At 49.3% G+C, this 17,707-nt stretch overlaps 1 protein-coding gene across 10 annotated transcripts in view; it reads left to right on the top strand.

The window, feature by feature from the left end:
- LOC128749344 (plexin-A1-like) overlaps positions 1 to 17,707 on the top strand; it is a 130,836-nt gene that overhangs the window by 49,295 nt on the left and 63,834 nt on the right. For all 10 annotated transcript variants that reach the window (XR_008412923.1, XM_053848864.1, XM_053848860.1 and 7 more), the window contains one exon: positions 4,656 to 4,838. Coding sequence is in view for 9 of the 10 variants with exons in the window: in XM_053848864.1 (XP_053704839.1) it covers positions 4,656 to 4,838 (183 nt within the window). In the remaining variant the exon portion in view is untranslated. The remainder of the gene's footprint in view (positions 1 to 4,655; positions 4,839 to 17,707) is intronic.

Below are 17,707 nucleotides of genomic sequence, written 5' to 3'. Positions count from 1 at the left end.
GATGTGTGTGAGAGTAAACAAACACAGCTGACAGTCGAGCATGCAGCTGCCCCCGCTACGGTTCAGCGTCTCCTCTCTGATCCTGCAGATGAAGAGCCTGTTCACCTGCTTCTAACAGAGCCATCAAGAGGCACTGACTCCTGTGGCGTCACCGAGTCACGTTTCTGGCTCTCGCTGAATTTGCCCTCAGTGATGCAGCCAACATGTGCTGGTTTCTACTGTGTGTTTATGTTCACTCCCACGGCCTTGTGGAGGACTTCATGTCGCTCGGGCGGAGGCCCATGTGGGGACCCACTTTTGTCTTAACTGCGTTCCACTTTCCTTCTTGTGGCTTCGGGGGATGTCGGTCTGAACGTGTCATGTGGTTTGATTTTAAACTCTGCTATTAGACTAATTCTCCCCAGTGAGTCTGTGTGGTGTTTTAAGGGCGACAGACTGTGTAGACAGTGAGGCCTCCTTCCACACAAGGATCCCTGTGGTGGAGGATGGAACCTCACGAGCGAGCGCGACGTTGCCAGTGAAGTTTTCCCCTGCACTTTTCTTTATTGTAGCATTCATTTTTAGTGAGGAAGGGGACCATTGAGGACTGCAGGAGGGGAGACGGAACAAAGCAGCCGCGCTTCCATAAATGGAGCGGATAAAACCAACAGAGCAAGGAAAGGGTTTAAAACTCTGAAGCTCCAGCTGCATCCCTCACTGTGTGTGCAGTCTGACCTGCTGGCTTTCTCTCGCTGACATTTCTGCCGGCAGCTTCTCTTCCACACTGCTCAGCCCTTCTTTATTTTATACCTCGATGTGGAGTTTCTTTTCTCTTGGCTCACAATGATGCTGCGATACCTACAACAAGCCGTGATCAGATTCCGGTTCATGTTGGGCTCTAGGTGTTGCAGCAGTCAGTCAAAGAAAGTCATGCGAGAAGATGGAAATAAATATCCAGCTATTCAGTCTAAGAACGTCTGGATTTCTCCACTAGCATCAGTTTTTCATGGTGACAAGGCGTCGATGCGTTTACAGTTGACGGGAGGAAGCGGCTCATTGGAGTGAAAGTCCTTGGTTCAAATCCCAGCACGGCTGCTGGTGTATGCCCTTTGGCGATTCCTTGTTTTATGGCGCTAAAGCTTCCGTTTGCCGGGTGCAAACACCTTGATCTCTGCAGAATAAATCTTTGTTTCCTGCTTTGTTAAATGAAGATTTGATCTCCGTGTCAGTGGCAGTTGGTTGTTGCTCCCATACAAACGCACACGAGCAGCATTCCCTCTTGTGCACTGACAAACACGCACACTCCCTCATGAATGACCAATTACAGAGCCATTATTGCCTCACTTGGGGGAGCGACTGTAAAGACCGGCCAGTTCTGTGCCAAACAACAGCAGGTATTGAAACGGAGAGACGTCTGGCTGTAGGTTCTCTGTGCACCGCTGTGTTGCTTGTTGCTCGAGTTTGTTTGGAAAAAACATGTCAAAATTCAGCAAAGCCTGCAAGTGCTGTTGTGGGTTGCATCAGTCTGGGCAACATCTTCACGCACACACACACACACACACACACACACTGGTGTGAGCGTTCTCCATGGGATTGAAGCGGCGTGTTTGTGCCACACATGATGAGGCCATGCATCTGCACCCCTTCCTTCCTCTCATTCTATATCGTGTTCCGTCTACCTGTTCACCGTTTTCCTCCCTCATCCCGTCCTCCCTGAGCGCCTCTGCCCAACTGTGTGACTGGTGTGTTTGGTCTAATTTAAACAACAACTGGTTGATGGTTTTAGCCAAGCGTGAGTCGCCTCTGGGAAATCTGCAGCCAGGATTATTCCCAGTGCTCTGCCTGTGACGGCTGCCTCTTCCCCCAACATGAAAGCCTCCATATACAGTACACTGGAGACAAGACAGTCATCACACAAAAGAAGGAATGGAAAACATTGACATTTTGAGTTGATGATATATAGTGGCACCTCGGTTCTCCACCACAGACGGCCGTTTGAGAAGCGATTTGTTCGAAATCTGAATCGATTTTTCCCATTACAATGACTGGAAGAAGAAATAATGCGTTCCAAGCCTTAAAATAGTCTTTTGTAGGAGTGAATGTAGAGTGTCTGCTGCAGGTGCGCTGTTCCTCTATGTGTGTGGCCGCTGCATGTGGGAGGGGTTGCCGAGTGAGTGACGTCTCTCCAGAAGGGAAGAGGTGCCCGGTGCGTGTCCAGCTCTGAATGTGCGCTTCTGTGCAGTTTGGCTGTGACAAAGTCATAAACCAAGTCACGCTCTGTCCCAGACTCGCCTCATCCCTGTCCCAGCTCCAGCCCACAACAGGACATCAAACCCTGCACCTCCCCTGTGACACTCTACCACGGTCCAGTGTGGAGACAGGAAAGGTTTTACACCTCAATATGAAGAAAGAAACAGTCAGTAAATGTAGCTAACGGGACACGTCTGCATACACAGGCTGCGTTACACACAATAACAAAGCGCCTCGTGGGTCAGCTGATCGGTCCGCACACGGCTTTTTTCGGGGGCGTTCCAGTTCTGGATTTTCGTTCGAAATCCGAAGCAAAAAAATATTCAAAATTTTTGTTCGCACTCCGATTTGTTCGAATTCCGGGACGTTCGAAAACCAAGGTACCACTGTACACTGTATATATATATTATTTTATGTTTAAGAAAATCTATTTTGTTTTGTTTTCCACCTTTTTGAGCCTGTGGCATTTGTAGTTGTTTATTACTCCTCATTCATCCTTTGTGGTTTTTCTCAAGTCTCTCTGCGAAGGGAGATCCATAAAGCTTTATATATATTCCACAACATCCAGCCCAAAAAGCTGTTCCACACAGTCAACCACACGCCCCCATCATCCCCTCACTCAGCACTAGATGTCTGTGCCAGAGATTCCCAGCAGGTACCTCACTCACTGTTCACACTACATATCTGGACTGGTGTGACCATACCTTCAGGAAACACAGCTTGCATGATGCCATGTGAGTTGAAAAGGGCTTTGGCTGCGTGGTGTGAACGCGACTCTGTTTCACCATCTATTTCTCTTCTATTTTGTTACTCTCATGTTTTCAATTCATGAAGAACTTGACGTCGATGTGCGGCCTGTGCCAGAGCGCCATCAGCGACAAGGCTGCCGATGGATTTCTGTGTGCAGCCGAGTGGATTGTTTGCCGTAATTGGACTATTACTGGCAACTGGATCCTCCCAGTGCTTCCAACTAAGTGGTGACAGCGGCGCTAATGGAGAACAGACCTATCAGAGGGCTGAATTCCAACGCCCCCCTGTATTTACATTCTCATTTATAGTGATGTGGGAGCCGTCATCGCTTGACTCCCAACAACCTTCTCGTCTCTCGCGCTTCGTTCATCTCCAGATCCTCCAGTCTGCAGTGGTGGCTGTGATGCCAGGGGCCAGTTAGTCCACTGCTGCAGGCTCGGTCCATGTTTGGCCCTCTGGAAGGGTCAAAGGTTCAGATGAAGTTTTGCTTGGATGTGTGAGTGTGGCCAGTAGCTCCGCGAGGAGTGCAGGTCACTCAGCTTGTGTGAAGGCTCCACTTGCGTGAGGTGGGAGTGGCATGTCTAGGAGGCGCCGCGCAGCAGCAGCGAGCAGATGTCGGGCCTGTGTGAGGCCACATTCGTCTGCTGGGGAAACGCTTCACTGTGCCTCTCTCAGAGCTGTTGACTCTCCGGTAATGATGCGAGCCCAACTAAACATAACAAACCATCAGCGCCCTCAGCACGCGGCTGCACCGCCTCAGAAGGAGCGCTGCGCTGTGTCTGCCTGCTGGATCGACACGCAGCAGGCAGATTGGTTTACAAGTCTGTGTGCGGGAATGAATAGATCCAAGCTGCCTGTTGCGCTCGCTGTTTATGCTCCGCTCTCAGTTGTGGCTTGACTTCAGTGTGGACCACCAGCGCTGCTTCTGGCTCCGCAGAACCGTTGTGGTTCCGAGTGACAAACATTTTTCAAAGATCTTCTTTTGTCTTACGTCTTTCGTAAACATTTATCGAGGGTTGTTCAGCAAGAAATGACTCCAAACTACATTGAGCAGTGATTGACCGTTTGCACATTTCACTCAGGTTTTTGTTTGAATCGAGTTTGAATATTCTTTTACCCGTGATACCCTCTTGTTTTAATGGGCCTGTGAGCGTCATGACACTTCGCCCTCATGCTCAGAGCCTCCAGATGGCGCTGTTTGAACAACCTTCTGAATGATCCTGACAAAACATGAGAGAATGGTCACTATTGAACAGGAGTGAAACTGAGTAGCACATGGGTCGATCCATTCCCGCCATCCTCTTCATGAACTCTGCCATCTGTCTCAGGTTAATCCACTGTTACTTTGAAGGTGTGTTAGCCCTTAGTTTTTACATCAAAGCTGTAATGACTGCATAATGCCGCATGCCTATTAAATGTGAGAAGGTCCTTCCCATCCAACATCTGCCTTTCAGTTTGAGTCAGTGAACACTGGATCATCGTGGATGTGGATGTTGGTGAGATGAGGATCTCTCTGTGTGGCGCTGTGACTGACTGGGTGTCAAAAGTGTGAAGCACAGCTCCACTGGTCTGAGTGCGACTGGAGGAACTGCTCTGTGATGTGGCGGAGATCTGTGGCACCTGGAGATGAAGCTGCCGCCTGAGCTGAGTCTGTCCTTCTCTGTCGTCCACCACAGCCTCTGCAGATCGATGACAATTTCTGCGGCCAGGACTTCAACCAACCTTTGGGCGGCACCACTGCCATCGAGGGCTTCGCCCTCCACGTGGACAAAGACGACGGCATGACATCAGTGGCCGCCTACGACTACAGAGGACACACTGTGGTGTTCACTGGGACCCGCAGCGGCCGGGTGAAGAAGGTAGGCCTCCTCCTCTGGAACTCTCTTCCTTCTGATCTGCTGAACTCGTGGCTGGGTGCATGGAGAGTGAGAGGACGTAGTTCACTGCAGAGTCCCCGCCGTGCACTCGGCAGGCTGCGACCGCGCTGTGTGTGTCTGCAGGTGAACTGGATTTGTTTGCTGCTCCAGCAGATGAGACCACATGTTGCGCGTCCAAGGATTAAATCAGCTGCATCAATAAAGATGTGACTTCACTCCATTGTTGTGTGTAAGCACTGGTGGAAGCAGGCGGGTTTCAGAGAGGAGGATGAAGTGTTGCAGCTGCTTCAGAGCCAGAGGAGGTGCGGGATGCAAACAAATATTGATCCACACATCGATGCAGAGAGAAACTTTCGTCTGGTGCGTCGGGTGAAACCCAGCACCTGTCGGGGGACGAAGTGATCAAATATGTTTCTTCGCCTTAAAACTTCATTCGCATTTTGCAGAGATGCAAATAGTCTCCTCAACATTCGATCGGCTTTCCGGTGCATCCCTTCTTGTTTCAGGCCTCAGTGTTCCCGACTGGAGTAGCTGTCAACTCCCTCCGTATGCTTTTGCACACGCACGCACAGATGCTCTCAGGCGCTCCACACGGCTCCCTGTCGCTGGAGTTCTGCTAAGTCGACTGAAACCGAGCCCACTAGTCCTTGCTGCTGACCCCCGCGCAGCGTCTCTGTGTGTGTGCTGACGGTGTGTGTGTCAGATCAGCAGATCCCAGACTGTTTCCTGCCGATTGGAATCTTATTTCCCCCCTCCTGCCGGTGAGCGTGGGGGGGGTCAAACCAGTGTTGACCTCACGCAGATGGATGTAGGTGCTGCTATGGAACAATTACAGGCCAGAGTGAAGGAGCCGTGCTGTTGGCTGAGCTGCATTCATTTTGATGGAAGTGTTCTGGATGAGCAGTTCAGTGGCAACAGTGATGGTGAGAAGGCTGCAGTTAATGAAATATAAATATGTGCTGCACTGATGTTGACACGCTGAGGCTCGCCGGGATCCCTACACTCCATTACGCTGCTTTTTTTTCCCTGTCGCCAGCGCTGTGTTTGTTTCTTAAATGAGGGTCGACTTGCTTGCGTGTGGCGCGGCTGCGAGTCTCAGCTCATCGATCGCCCTGTGGATACGTAGTGGCTGCTGTTAATCCTCGATCTCGGCGGAGTGTAATAACTGCGGCGTTCATGTGTCGTGACTCATCCGAGAGAGAATCGACTCGATCGGCCATTTGTTCTGTGCACGTCGATCGTGCTTTCATCATTTCACCTGCACATCCAAGTGTCTGTCGCCGTGATGAGGCTTCACAAGGCTTCACATTTTCCCATTCGATGGCGCTCTAAAATCTGTGGATTTCAACCACCATTTCGCATCACTTTAAATGGAGAGCGCCACCTTCTGAACTCTGAAGACAGGGACACTGCTTCATGAAGCCAGCGTCGTACTTTTCTCATGCATAATATGAAAAGCGCTGTTTAAATAAAGCTCAATTCATTTATATTCTACTGTTAATTACAAGCTCAAAATTCTAGTTTTTTCCTCACTTAAACCTAAAATCTCTCTCGCGCTTCTCTCTCCTTCGCGGCCTGGCAGATACCAAGAAGAAATGGCAGCCTTAGATCTCAATAAATCCCTGGAAATGCTTTCATTCGCCTCATTTCATCTGCTGTTTTGTCTACCTGGGAAAGAACAAGGTGCCGCCGTATCGCTCGTGATGAAAGGAAACACTCAGCGGTCTGAAGTATTTCCAGATTTTTTTTTACCTCCAAAAGAAGGGACCGGTGTTATGTGTACGGCGAGCTGCGTCTGAGGTGCGCAGACATGGTGAGAAAGGGAAGGAGCGCTTTCATGTCTCCTCATCACTCCCCAGCGAGCAGCAAATCCAATTACTTTTCCCTTCTGTGGTGGAAGATGGCCTGAGTGACGGGGCCGACTGGAGGACGGGACCAGTCGGGTGCCTGTGCCAACAGACGGACTGATGCCACGCTGCTGTGACTCAGCCAGAGAGGTGTATGTCTCATGCAGACTGGACTGTCTTTGCGTTTCCCGTGTCCTTTGGAGCCACCTGTAAACTGGAGAGAGGCTGGAGAGCAGCGTCCCTTGGCGTCCACGCGAACCTTCCTCAGGATGCGTCTGTGTGTCGGAGCATGTGTTTGAGGCGCAGAGGAATTCAAGCTAATGAGGAGACATGGACTGGGAGGTAATTTGCCTTGTGAATGCAAATGAGCCGTGGCATTTCCAGTGACAGACCGTGATTGAAGCGGTGCATCAGCTCTTTAGCGCTTTGTTTCCTCTGTGCCGAGGAGCCTTCCTTCACCTTCTTCTGCTGCTTATCCGGAGTCGGGTCGCGGAGGCAGCATTCCGAGCAAGGAAGCCCAAACTTCCTGATCCGCACAAACCTCCTCCAGCTCTTACTTCCTTGAATGGAACAAGCTTCTTTGTTTCCGCGGCTCATTGCACCTCTCACCATTTCTCCTCTATCACACAGTGTCCTGATGCGTCCTGATCTGACTCTGTCTCTTTGTTCGGAGTCCTTCTGCCGGTCCGCCTCCCACTGTTGATCATGCACCAGAATCTGAGTTTTACATTTCTTTTATTGGTGGTGTCCAGTTGTCGCCGTGATCTTCATGAACAGCGAGAATTTTTTTTTCCGACGGGCAATAACAAATGTAACATTTCGGACCGCCCCATTGGATTGCGTTGGTCGACTAAACCTCCCACGTTGTCTTGGTTGGGGCAGCATCTTTGGAGACTTTGGAAGCTTCTGCGCCGCAGTTCTGCGTGAGCTTGCTGATAACACCGTGGCGCACAGCTCTGGAAGGTGTTAGCCCCGCCCCCTTCCTTGCTGGTCACTTTCCCGATGATTTTTGAGACATGGTGATCGAGCAAATATGATAAGTTGAAGCATTTGAACTTCTCGGAGGCAGAGCTGGAGAGTGTGTGTGTGTTTTAGTTTTGGATCAGCATTCAGGGTCCGTGAATTGGGAATTTACCTTTCAGCTGGTGCATTGCATGTTAATGTCTCTCCGGCTGGTCTGCATTCAAACCCTGCAGCCGTTGCTTCACAATGTAGCGCGGAGAGAAAAGAGTGAGACGTGAGGCTGATGGAGAAAAGTCCTTTTAAAGGAACGCAGCCTTCAGCATCACGTCTCAGATGCTCCTGCGTGGTTGTGGGTTCCATTCCCGCTTGGGCTGTATGTCCACGTGATGTTGGCTCCTGGAGCCAGGCATTGACTTGTTTTGTTTCGCATGACTATGACTTATATATAGCATGTGTAGACACACACACCATAACTCTGATGGTCTACTGTGTTTGGGAAGAACAAGGGAATGGAATGAGGGCCATGACGCCATGGAGATGATTTGCATGAACTTGGACTCGCACTCTGGGCCTCAGGCAGCAGAGGAGTTGGACAGTTGTGGAACCGACAACCATGACAGCTGCTTCCAACCTCTTCCAAAGATGGTTGACCTCATCGCATTTCAAATGTGTCCGGGCAGATCTGAAGAGCCACTGGTGGTTTGGTGGGAACAGAGCGCCAACACTCTCTCATGATTTGTTCCCACGTTCAAAAGCAATGGCTGAACGACCTCTGTGGTGAAATGGTTGCATCGTGTTGTGCTGTGGAAGCACTGTGGTTGCTTCAGTCCTGTCAAACACACGGACTACGTGAGGACACTGTTCTGGGAAGCCTCAGTTCTGTGACTCGCTGGTTTTGTATTGGACGACCTCTTTTTATTTTTGTATGTTTTACATGTTGAGTTTTTCGCTGGTGCATTATAGGTGTCGTGTAGAGGCCTATTTTTCTCATGAGAAATATCGTTGTTACTCCTTGTGGTACAATGACAATAAAGCTTCATTCATTCATTTGCAAACCAGTGAATATCTCCAGGATGTAATTTTCTCATTTCCACAGCCAAATCTAATATCAGCGCAGAATATTTGCCTTATATCGGTTATCGGCTCTCGTAAGCCGCCAGATATTGGTATCGGTATCAGACTTATAAAAAGCATATCAGTCGTCCCTCAGTGTGGTGCGTCTGCTTCTGCACAGTTTGAACACAGAACTCATGGATCTTCACGAATCACTCTTGTCAAGTACCAAGTACGAGTCTCTTCCAGCTCCGCTGTCATGCTGAGTAGAAAAATCCAGAAGATTCAACGCATACATCATGTGTTAATGGTCCAAACGTTCTCCGAACTGGCTGTGGTGGACGTCTGGGTCCGAGATGGGTCCGTGTTTCATGTTCCGCCTCTAGATTGAATCAGATGTTTCCTCAGCCGTGCCTGTTCCAGGCTGTGTATTCTTGAACGCGTCAGATAAAAGGTCCCATTCAAATATTGTTAGATGAAAGAGTATCACACAAAGACCTGGTCTTCATCAGAGTGTCGTGTTGTCGGCGGGGAACTGTGTTTGCGTCCCCCAGCTGCCGTGATTTCCCCATATAGAGTGGGAGCTGCCCACCTGATGCCAAGGCAGCTGCCACAGCAACAGCCTGAATCTCACACACACACATCCAGACAAGCGAGTGGTGCCAGGCCTGGCTTTTTGTGTTGCCGAGTGTTTGCCTCTGAGATGGAGAGAAGAAAGAGGCAGCTGCAACGTCAAGCCTTTTTCAACTCTTCATCGAAACTGGCCCATCTGTTGACACGATACCACCCCCCTTCACTGGAGCTAGTAGTGTTGTGGCGGTACCCCATGTAGCGGTCTACTGTGCAATTACCTCTCCCTGCTTCTTTGTTCTGGAACTAGTCGTTGATCATTTCAATCCCATACGTCGCCATAACCTTCAACGGTACATAACAATAAAGGCTATTTCACTTCAGTTTCAATATACCACAAGCAACCCTGCGTCCTACAAGGTTGAGCGACTGAGCTGAGCGCACTAAACGTGTAGCAGCACGTGTAACGCTGCAGGTGTCACTTCAGTGTACTGGCTTAAAGATGCAGGAGGATCAAGACGGGAATGATGAAAACCATCCCTGGCACTGCGCAGCAGTTGCGACCGGCTGTGGTGGCGGAGCTTCGATGTAAATAAACCCCTGTGATTTCACTGGTCTGATACGATGAGGCTGGATATATTGTGTTGCTTGAGTCAGCTATGTACAGTAGCACTGAACATATTGACGTTTGGACACGGGCTTCTGTGTCCCATGTAAACGCCGACGTCAGCCTTTTTGCTCCTGCCGTCAAATAGAAAACAGGAAGGTTGAGGAGGAGACGGAGGGTGAGAACATGATCCTCAGTGATGCTGGTGTCACTGAGTGGCTGCACAGTCCAAAGAGGCCTCCATCCATGTCTGTCCACGTTTACACTCATTGAGCGAACGGAACAGAACATCATTGACACATCCACATAGAAACCAGTGTATTGTCATTGAGTGAGGCCTTGAATATCAGCTGCTAAATTCTCCTCGCATCTCTCCACCGATCCGACGGGGTTAAACCTGTAGATTACTTCAGATTACAGTCGCACCAGGGTTGGAGAAATATTGGATTATGTGGGTTAGAATAACTGATACATTCCTCTGGAGAGCGGATGGGAGTGGAAGGATTAAGAGTGAATAACCAATTGTACAAATGAACCTTTCGTACATGAACACATTTCAAAAGTGGCTTCTGGTTTTTGCCGCTTACATGTGTGACTCTGAAAGTGGACGCAGAGACCTGAGAGACACACTTGACATTCTCCGTTCCAAACCACAAAGCCTGTTTTGCCCGGTTAGATGTGTTCAGTTCAGCTTTTAAGTAAACATTGGTGGGGAAAATATAATGTGTCGATATTTAATATTGTCCCAATGTTATTTTTTTTACCACCCGTACTCATTGCGTTTCTATTTAAACTTTTGTATTGTACCTTTCCTTTGCCAAGTTGAGTTGTGAGCCAGTCAGTTGCGACGTCATTTCCAACAACTGTTCATAATCCTTCCATCGGTCTTTCTGTTTGTAAAATAACGCCAAAACAGATGTTCAGATTTCATGCTCAACAAAACTGCTTTGACTTTATTTTGAGCGCCATTTTGGGCCGCCACATCTCCGCATCAATCGGATTCCTTTCTTGTTGACTGGCTCCCAGGTCGGCCGTTGTTGCGTCTCTTACCACAGAGCTTGTTGGAACCACAGGCCTGCAGGCAAACGTGGAGTTCAAGAGACGAAACGCTTCCCTCCTTGGAGCTCGTGCAGGGCTGAGGACAGCCAGGTCAGAGGTCGCAGGCAGAGGAAGTGCAATAAAGCCAGGAGGGGGGAGTGGAGCTGTGAGTGTGATGGATTGTTTCCTGTCTCTGCCCTGTCCCTGCTCCCTCTCTGTCAGCTGTGGCTCCTTGTCTGGCAATTGATGAGTCATTTCATAAGCAAATATATAGAAGCAGTTTTTCCTTCTTTAACTACAGGATGATGACGGCAAGTGTTGTGACTAGGGATCAGGGGTTTTGCTGCCGATCACTGATACCGATCACATGGATTGGCGATGAATTTGTTTTAAAAATGATGAGACCTTCTGTGAACATGATGTGAAAACATGAACTTTAAATCATTCTACTTCAGAGACATGTTTCATATACCTCTTCATGGAGGCAAAACAAAACAAAAATCTTGCAGAATGCAGCGACTATTCTGTCAAAAGGACGACTGAAAAACATGTAATTCCATGTCAGTCTCTTGAAACTGTGCTGTGTCAGTGTAAATATTGACATACAGTAGCGCGAGTCAGAGAAAGTTTCCACTCCAGAAGTTTTCAACAGTTTCAGGTTCAGGTGGCGGACGAATGTTGCACCTGACTCGAAAATGGCGACAGACTTGTTTCCGTCTCCGCGTAACTTGAGAAAGGCTGCTGGCAAGTTTAGCCTTCCGAAAGTCACGCTGGGACCGGCGGTGTTGCTAAGAGTTAGCTGCGCTAACAGCGCTTCAGCACTCTCACTCTCATGAGCCCAGAAAACTCTCCGTGCTGTGTCAGGTGCTGGAGCTTTAAATGGCGTGTTTCATTTGAAGGCGCTTCCCTGCACAGCATTGTCCCATGCATGTGCTGCAGGATGCTAACTTCACTGTACATGACAGACTGAAAGAACCTCCACAGCAGACATGCTGCTGCTGAGTGAGCATCATGTGATCGGCAGTGACTGATCACACTGAAGTCAGTGACCGATCGATCGGTGCATCCCAAGTTGTGATGTGAGGCGACAGCATCCTGTTTTGTGACTTTGTTGTGAGAAAATAAAATGATTGAAGATGAGATTTCTCTCACTAAAAGTCCTCGGCCCCAAAGCTTCTTCTCTAACCTCCGTAATAAACACATCCGGAAGCAACAAGGGTGAGAAGGGCTGGAGTCTAGTTGTTCTGCAAGTCCTGGAGTCAGATCAGCTGAGCTGGTGATCAGATTCTAACATGAACTTTAAATGATTCGCTTTGTGGTGGACGTGAGGCTCCTCTGTCTCGGACGCGAGCAGGTGCCAAAAGGTGTTTCCCACATCGCCGTGCAGGCGCCGCTGTCGGCGCGTGAGTGAGTCACATTTGCATGAGTGAGACTGTGTGTTTGTTGTTCTTGCTTTCCTGACCTCGCGCTGAACTTTCCTTCATTTTCATTCAGGGAGCATTGGAGCCTGCCGGCTAGCTGCATAAGCTAATTACAGACGGGGCATTTGTTGGCGCCGTTCCCCTCGCGCTCCAGGGCTCATACATGGGTGCGCGCTCGGCACCTTAAGCTGAACTCCTCCCCACACATTGAGGACCTCAGATCTGTTGCCCAAGGGAAAGTCGCTGCGCCACAGAGCTTTTTCTTATTGCAAACATGACACGAACATATGAAATATTTTGCTGATAGCCTTAAGCTCTTGTATCTTTCAGGGCGAAATGAATTCATTTGACACTAAGTTTGCTCGGAATATATGGCTTCAAACAGATGCAGAGAGAAAATCATTCCTGTGTTATTGTCTGACTTCCTCAAGCCGTGTCACACATTGACCTGAAACACACCAGTCTAAAAGAAGAGGTCGATGGCAGGTGGTTCAAGTTTCGGGAAAAAAAAAAAAAAAAGTTTTACAGTAAGTCACTGCTCTTTGCTTGAAGTTGAATCAAGTGTTGTTGCCGTCAGAAGACCAAACGGCAACACACTTGTGTTTTACAACTTTTTGATAAGTCAGCCATTTGTCAGCACTTTGAATTCTGCTTGACATTTCAGGGCCCTATCAAAGAGCCACTGCATAAACAGGCGGCACAGTCGCAGGCGCCCCCGGGAGTTGTAGCCGGCTTCACAGAGAAAGTCAACCGCTCAACTTACGCACAACAAAGCCACGTTTCCACCGCCACAAAACACAAGAAAAAGCACCAAAAATACAATTCTCAGAAGCTTCTGACACTGCGGTAGAAAACATCCCTGGAATTGACAATCCTCCCGGTTCGCATGCTCTCTGTTCTTTACATCTTCACGCGTGCAAATGCGTTGAGCTTGCTGTGGTCGAGGTCAGTGGGAGACTTTAACACCGACTTGCTCAAAAACTAATGTGTAACATCGGCTGGATATCGGCTGCAGTTGGCCCCAAGCTCCGACGCTTTCTCGAGACTCCTTTATTTTCCTTCGATTTCTTTATTTTTTTTCATTGTTTTAATGAATGAATGGACTTTCCCCAGCACTGGTCCATCACTTCCCGTATAACAAAGACAACCAAAGGACATTTGCTGCTGTGCATCAAAAGACACTTTATCATCCATCCTTTACTGAATTTTTAAGAATCCAGTCACAGCAAGGCTTGAGTTAAGTTTATTCTTTATTCATTTGTGCTGCGTTTAAGGCCTCCATTTTTGTAGCTTCATGTCTCCACTCATTCGTTGTGCGTGACCGTCTCACTCACAGGAGTTTCCCTGCAGCCATGTGGCTCTCGTTGGTTCGCACTCCGAGTTTGGGGTCCTCACAGAAATCACTGCTGACTATGATCCGGCGTGACAGGTCAGCGGGCGGCACGTCAGGACAATGTGGACATTCTGTGACAGCATCACAATAGTTAACACAGATTGTTGTCAACTTGGCTGTGGCTGGTGGGAAGCAGTCAGCACTTTGTTATTGTGTATAACGCAGCCTCTGTATGCAGACGTGTCCCGTTAGCTACATTTACTGACTGTTTCTTCTTCATATTGAGGTGTAAAACCTTTCCTGTCTCCACACTGGACCCTGGTAGAGTGTCACAGGGGAGGTGCAGGGTTTGATGTCCTGTTGTGGGCTGGAGCTGGGACAGGGATGAGGCGAGTCTGGGACAGAGCGTGACTTGGTTTATGACTTTGTCACAGCCAAACTGCACAGAAGCGCACATTCAGAGCTGGACACGCACCGGGCACCTCTTCACTTCTGGAGAGACGTCACTCACTCGGCAACCCCTCCCACATGCAGCGGCCACACACATAGAGGAACAGCGCAGCTGCAGCAGACACTCTACATTCACTCCTACAAAAGACTCTTTTAAGGCTTGGAACGCATTGTTTCTTTTTCCATTCATTGTACATTGTAACTCTGCAGGGATGAGGTCAGTCACAGTGCTGGAATGTGTGGACCAGGTAAAAGCGGTGTCCCCAGAAGTTCAGGTGAGAGCTTTTCCTGAGGAGTGTCTTCAGTGTGACAGACCTGTCCTCATGACGTTCTTGGTCCGGAGCAGGACGTCGAGCATTTCAGTTCCATCCATGGTGGAGGAGATGCAAGTCATGTGACTGTCTGCATTCCTGTTGACTGCTGCCTCTTGCGTTGCTGCTTGTGACTGTGAAGTCATTCATTCAGAAACGGGCCGCAGACGAATTACCACACTGTCAAGTCACTATTCAGCCTTGTTGAATCACTTGTTTCCTCGCGGCTCAGCGGCCTGTGGCCTTCTGAGGCTCAGCATGCGACGGTGTTCTAATCCCACTGTGATTTCCCCAGCGGCTCTGGTTGGCTGTTACCTGTGGGCTGCAGGGTCAGAGGCCAGACTCCCATGGAGTCACATGGATCCCAGGCTCTCGCATGAGTCACTACATACGCAGCGTGATACACCGCAATAAAGGAGAAGATGCTCCATGGCGATGTGCATCTCAGTTTCCTGATGATTTGTGTTGACCTGCTGCAACATGGATCCACAGTTATCGAGTACTGCTTTGGGCTGCCGCGAGTTATGGAGACTTTTGTTTCTGTATGAACAAGTTCTTGCCCTGCAGGATGTGTGCGCGCTGCATGGAGCCACGCATCTCTCAGCCCTGAGTGGCCCCTCAGAGAGAGCCTGAAACCTCGAGGTCTCTAGGAGAAACTGATCTGATCTGATGAAAAGGTTCTCTGAAACCACTTCCTGGACGGTGATCTAGTCACAAAGAAAACCGTGGATCCGTGTCGTTGGAAGCACAGTCGCTGTCACCTGGTTATCTGCCCGGCTGCTGTGGTCTCCTCCGCCTGACTCAGCGGAATGAAAAGCAGATGTAATATTTGCGCAAGGGAATATTGGCTGCGCTGCGAAACAGACGCGCAGGTGCTTCTGTGTTTATTCGACTTATCTGTGAAGCCGAACACGGTGACATTTGTGTCCAGAGCCGCGGTGACACTGAGAGGCAGCGTGATCCCCACACGCGTTGCTTCCATTCAGTTCATTCCCTTGTGCCGCTTCCCGCCTGACAAAGAGCACGGGTGGTCAGTGTGGGGCGTCCCGGCGCAGGACTGTCAGAAGTCGCTCTAATCCCTCCTCATCCCGAGCAAAGTGCGACAGCAGTGTGCAGTTGAGCTGGCATTAAGCAGATCCTGCCATTCAGCCCTCTTCTCTGGCATCGAGGGAGAGTGGCTGACTGTGACACTATCTGTCTCATGTAGTGCTTTTGATAAGCCTTTTGTCAGGAGAAACCCTGCCCTGCTTTGACTCACCCACCGGTGGCCCCAAAGAACAGAGAAAAACACTTTTTTCTTTTCTTTTTTTTTCATTATTCACACACAGCCTAGTGTGAAAGAAGTGTGGAAGCTACTGTCGTTCACGTTCCCCGGTGTATTGAGTGGGCAGAGCACAGAAACTCTTGACACAAGTGAAGTGAAAATGTCATTGGTGGAAGTGTGTCTATCAGGCTGAGGCCTGTCCTGGTGTGTGTGTCCACTGGGGGCGGAGCGACATCGATGGGGGTCCGATCAGATGAAGATAAAGGAGCCACTCTTGGTCGCCCAGTGTTTCCCCCTGCGATCCCCTTCATCCTCCCGTGCTGCCTCTGCTCCCACCTCCACTGCTCTCCACATCTGGTTCATGAGTCATGCAGAAGGTTCTGCAAACCCTCTGGCCGATGATCTCCTGTGGAGATCGAGGCAGCTTCATGTGCTCCAGGTCTGTAGAAGTCAGTTGGGTGAAGGAATTGGAGTGAATAAAGAGGCGACAACAGGGAGCAGGAACTTAGAGGAAGGAAGACAAAGAGCCGTGGAGAATAGGATGGTGAAGCAGAAAAGGACGAACCGAGATGGTGGTGTTTTCCTTCGTTCTTTTTTTTGTGATTTATGAGCCGACGGCCACATCAGAGACAGATTAGGCTGTGAGAGGTGGCGGCGACCAGGCGAATACAGATGAGTCTGAATGTGAAAAGGAGGGAATGGACCGTGGCCATTATGAACGGTTCAAAAAAAAGAAGCTGGTGTCCGTCAACAGAGCTCCGGCAGGCATGACAATGACCGACAAATTCCGATTCTCCGGCCGCGCACGTCGGCTGCTGCTGCTCGTGCTGGCTGCTCAGGCCGCTCCTCACCGTCGCGTTTTGCATTGAGACCAAGTTGTGAGTCTATTAGAAAGGAGAGTTTCTCTTCTTCTAACTTTTGGTTTTAAAAAAAAAAGCTGGTTGTTGTTGAGTGTGTGCACCCTGTTCGTGGAGAGGGGTGAAACGCTCTATTGTCAGTATGAGTGTGGGTGGTGGTTTTCATATGCAGATCGACCACATAATCCGCCCCATGCACGCTGCGGCAGAGACGGCTTTAGACATGAACTTCTCCACAACACCCACTTAGACTGGGGCTCGGCCAGCGCTCACCGCCTCTTTGGCTCCACACAAAGCCTGCTAGTCTCAGTGGCTGTTGACTCGGCCGACGGCGTGAGTGTCTTGTTTGTTCGTGTGGAGCTTAAAGCCTCCTACCCGCAAAGACGCATCAGTTTGGAGGGTTTTGTGTCGCCCCTACCCAGGACGGCCGTCCCACTGAAAGTGGTTGACTATGCCCCACCTGCTCCCCAGCAGGAGGCGCTTGACTCATTCTAAAGCAGGGTTTGCTCCAGTTTTCTTCTCCCATATATATATATATATGGACAAAATACATTTTCATCTGTAACTTTGATACAGCAGCAGAAGCAGAAATAGCCACAGTCTTTTAACTTCTATCTTAAAGAAACGTGTTATAGATCTTTCTACATCAGAATCTGCATCGCCGTGTTGAAAACCCGACGCAAGTCGTGATGTGATGAAAGTCCCTATGATGAAAGTTTCAAGTGTTAAGACGAAAAGTAGCCCGATAGAAGACTTTTATTCCAGTCACACATCCAACACCTCTCTTATTTCAACGTTGAAGAACTGTGATGCCAATTGTTTGTCCAACTGCGTTCATGGCTATGAGCGGGATAGAACAGAGAACTGAGGTTACATTCAGGTAACTGTTTCCTCCCATCCATTTCTGCTGCTTTATTCCCACGTCTGAATAGGAACCTTTCTTACATTGGAATTGTAACAAGGATCAAGTGTAGCAAGGATGTGGACGGATGGTCCACAGACACACTTCCAAATAACACGTGTTTCGAACATGTAATGCATGAAAACATGGAAAATCTTTGTGTTCTCAACAACAGCAAGTGGCTGTGAGTTGCTTCATCACCTCTCGAGTCCTCCGTCTCATTCAATCCTGGTGCC

The sequence above is a fragment of the Synchiropus splendidus genome, chromosome 18 (genome assembly GCF_027744825.2).
Source record: "Synchiropus splendidus isolate RoL2022-P1 chromosome 18, RoL_Sspl_1.0, whole genome shotgun sequence".
NCBI lineage: Eukaryota > Metazoa > Chordata > Actinopteri > Syngnathiformes > Callionymidae > Synchiropus > Synchiropus splendidus.
The sequence above is the reverse complement of the archived record's forward strand: the minus strand, read 5'-3'. Positions and strand labels throughout refer to the sequence as shown.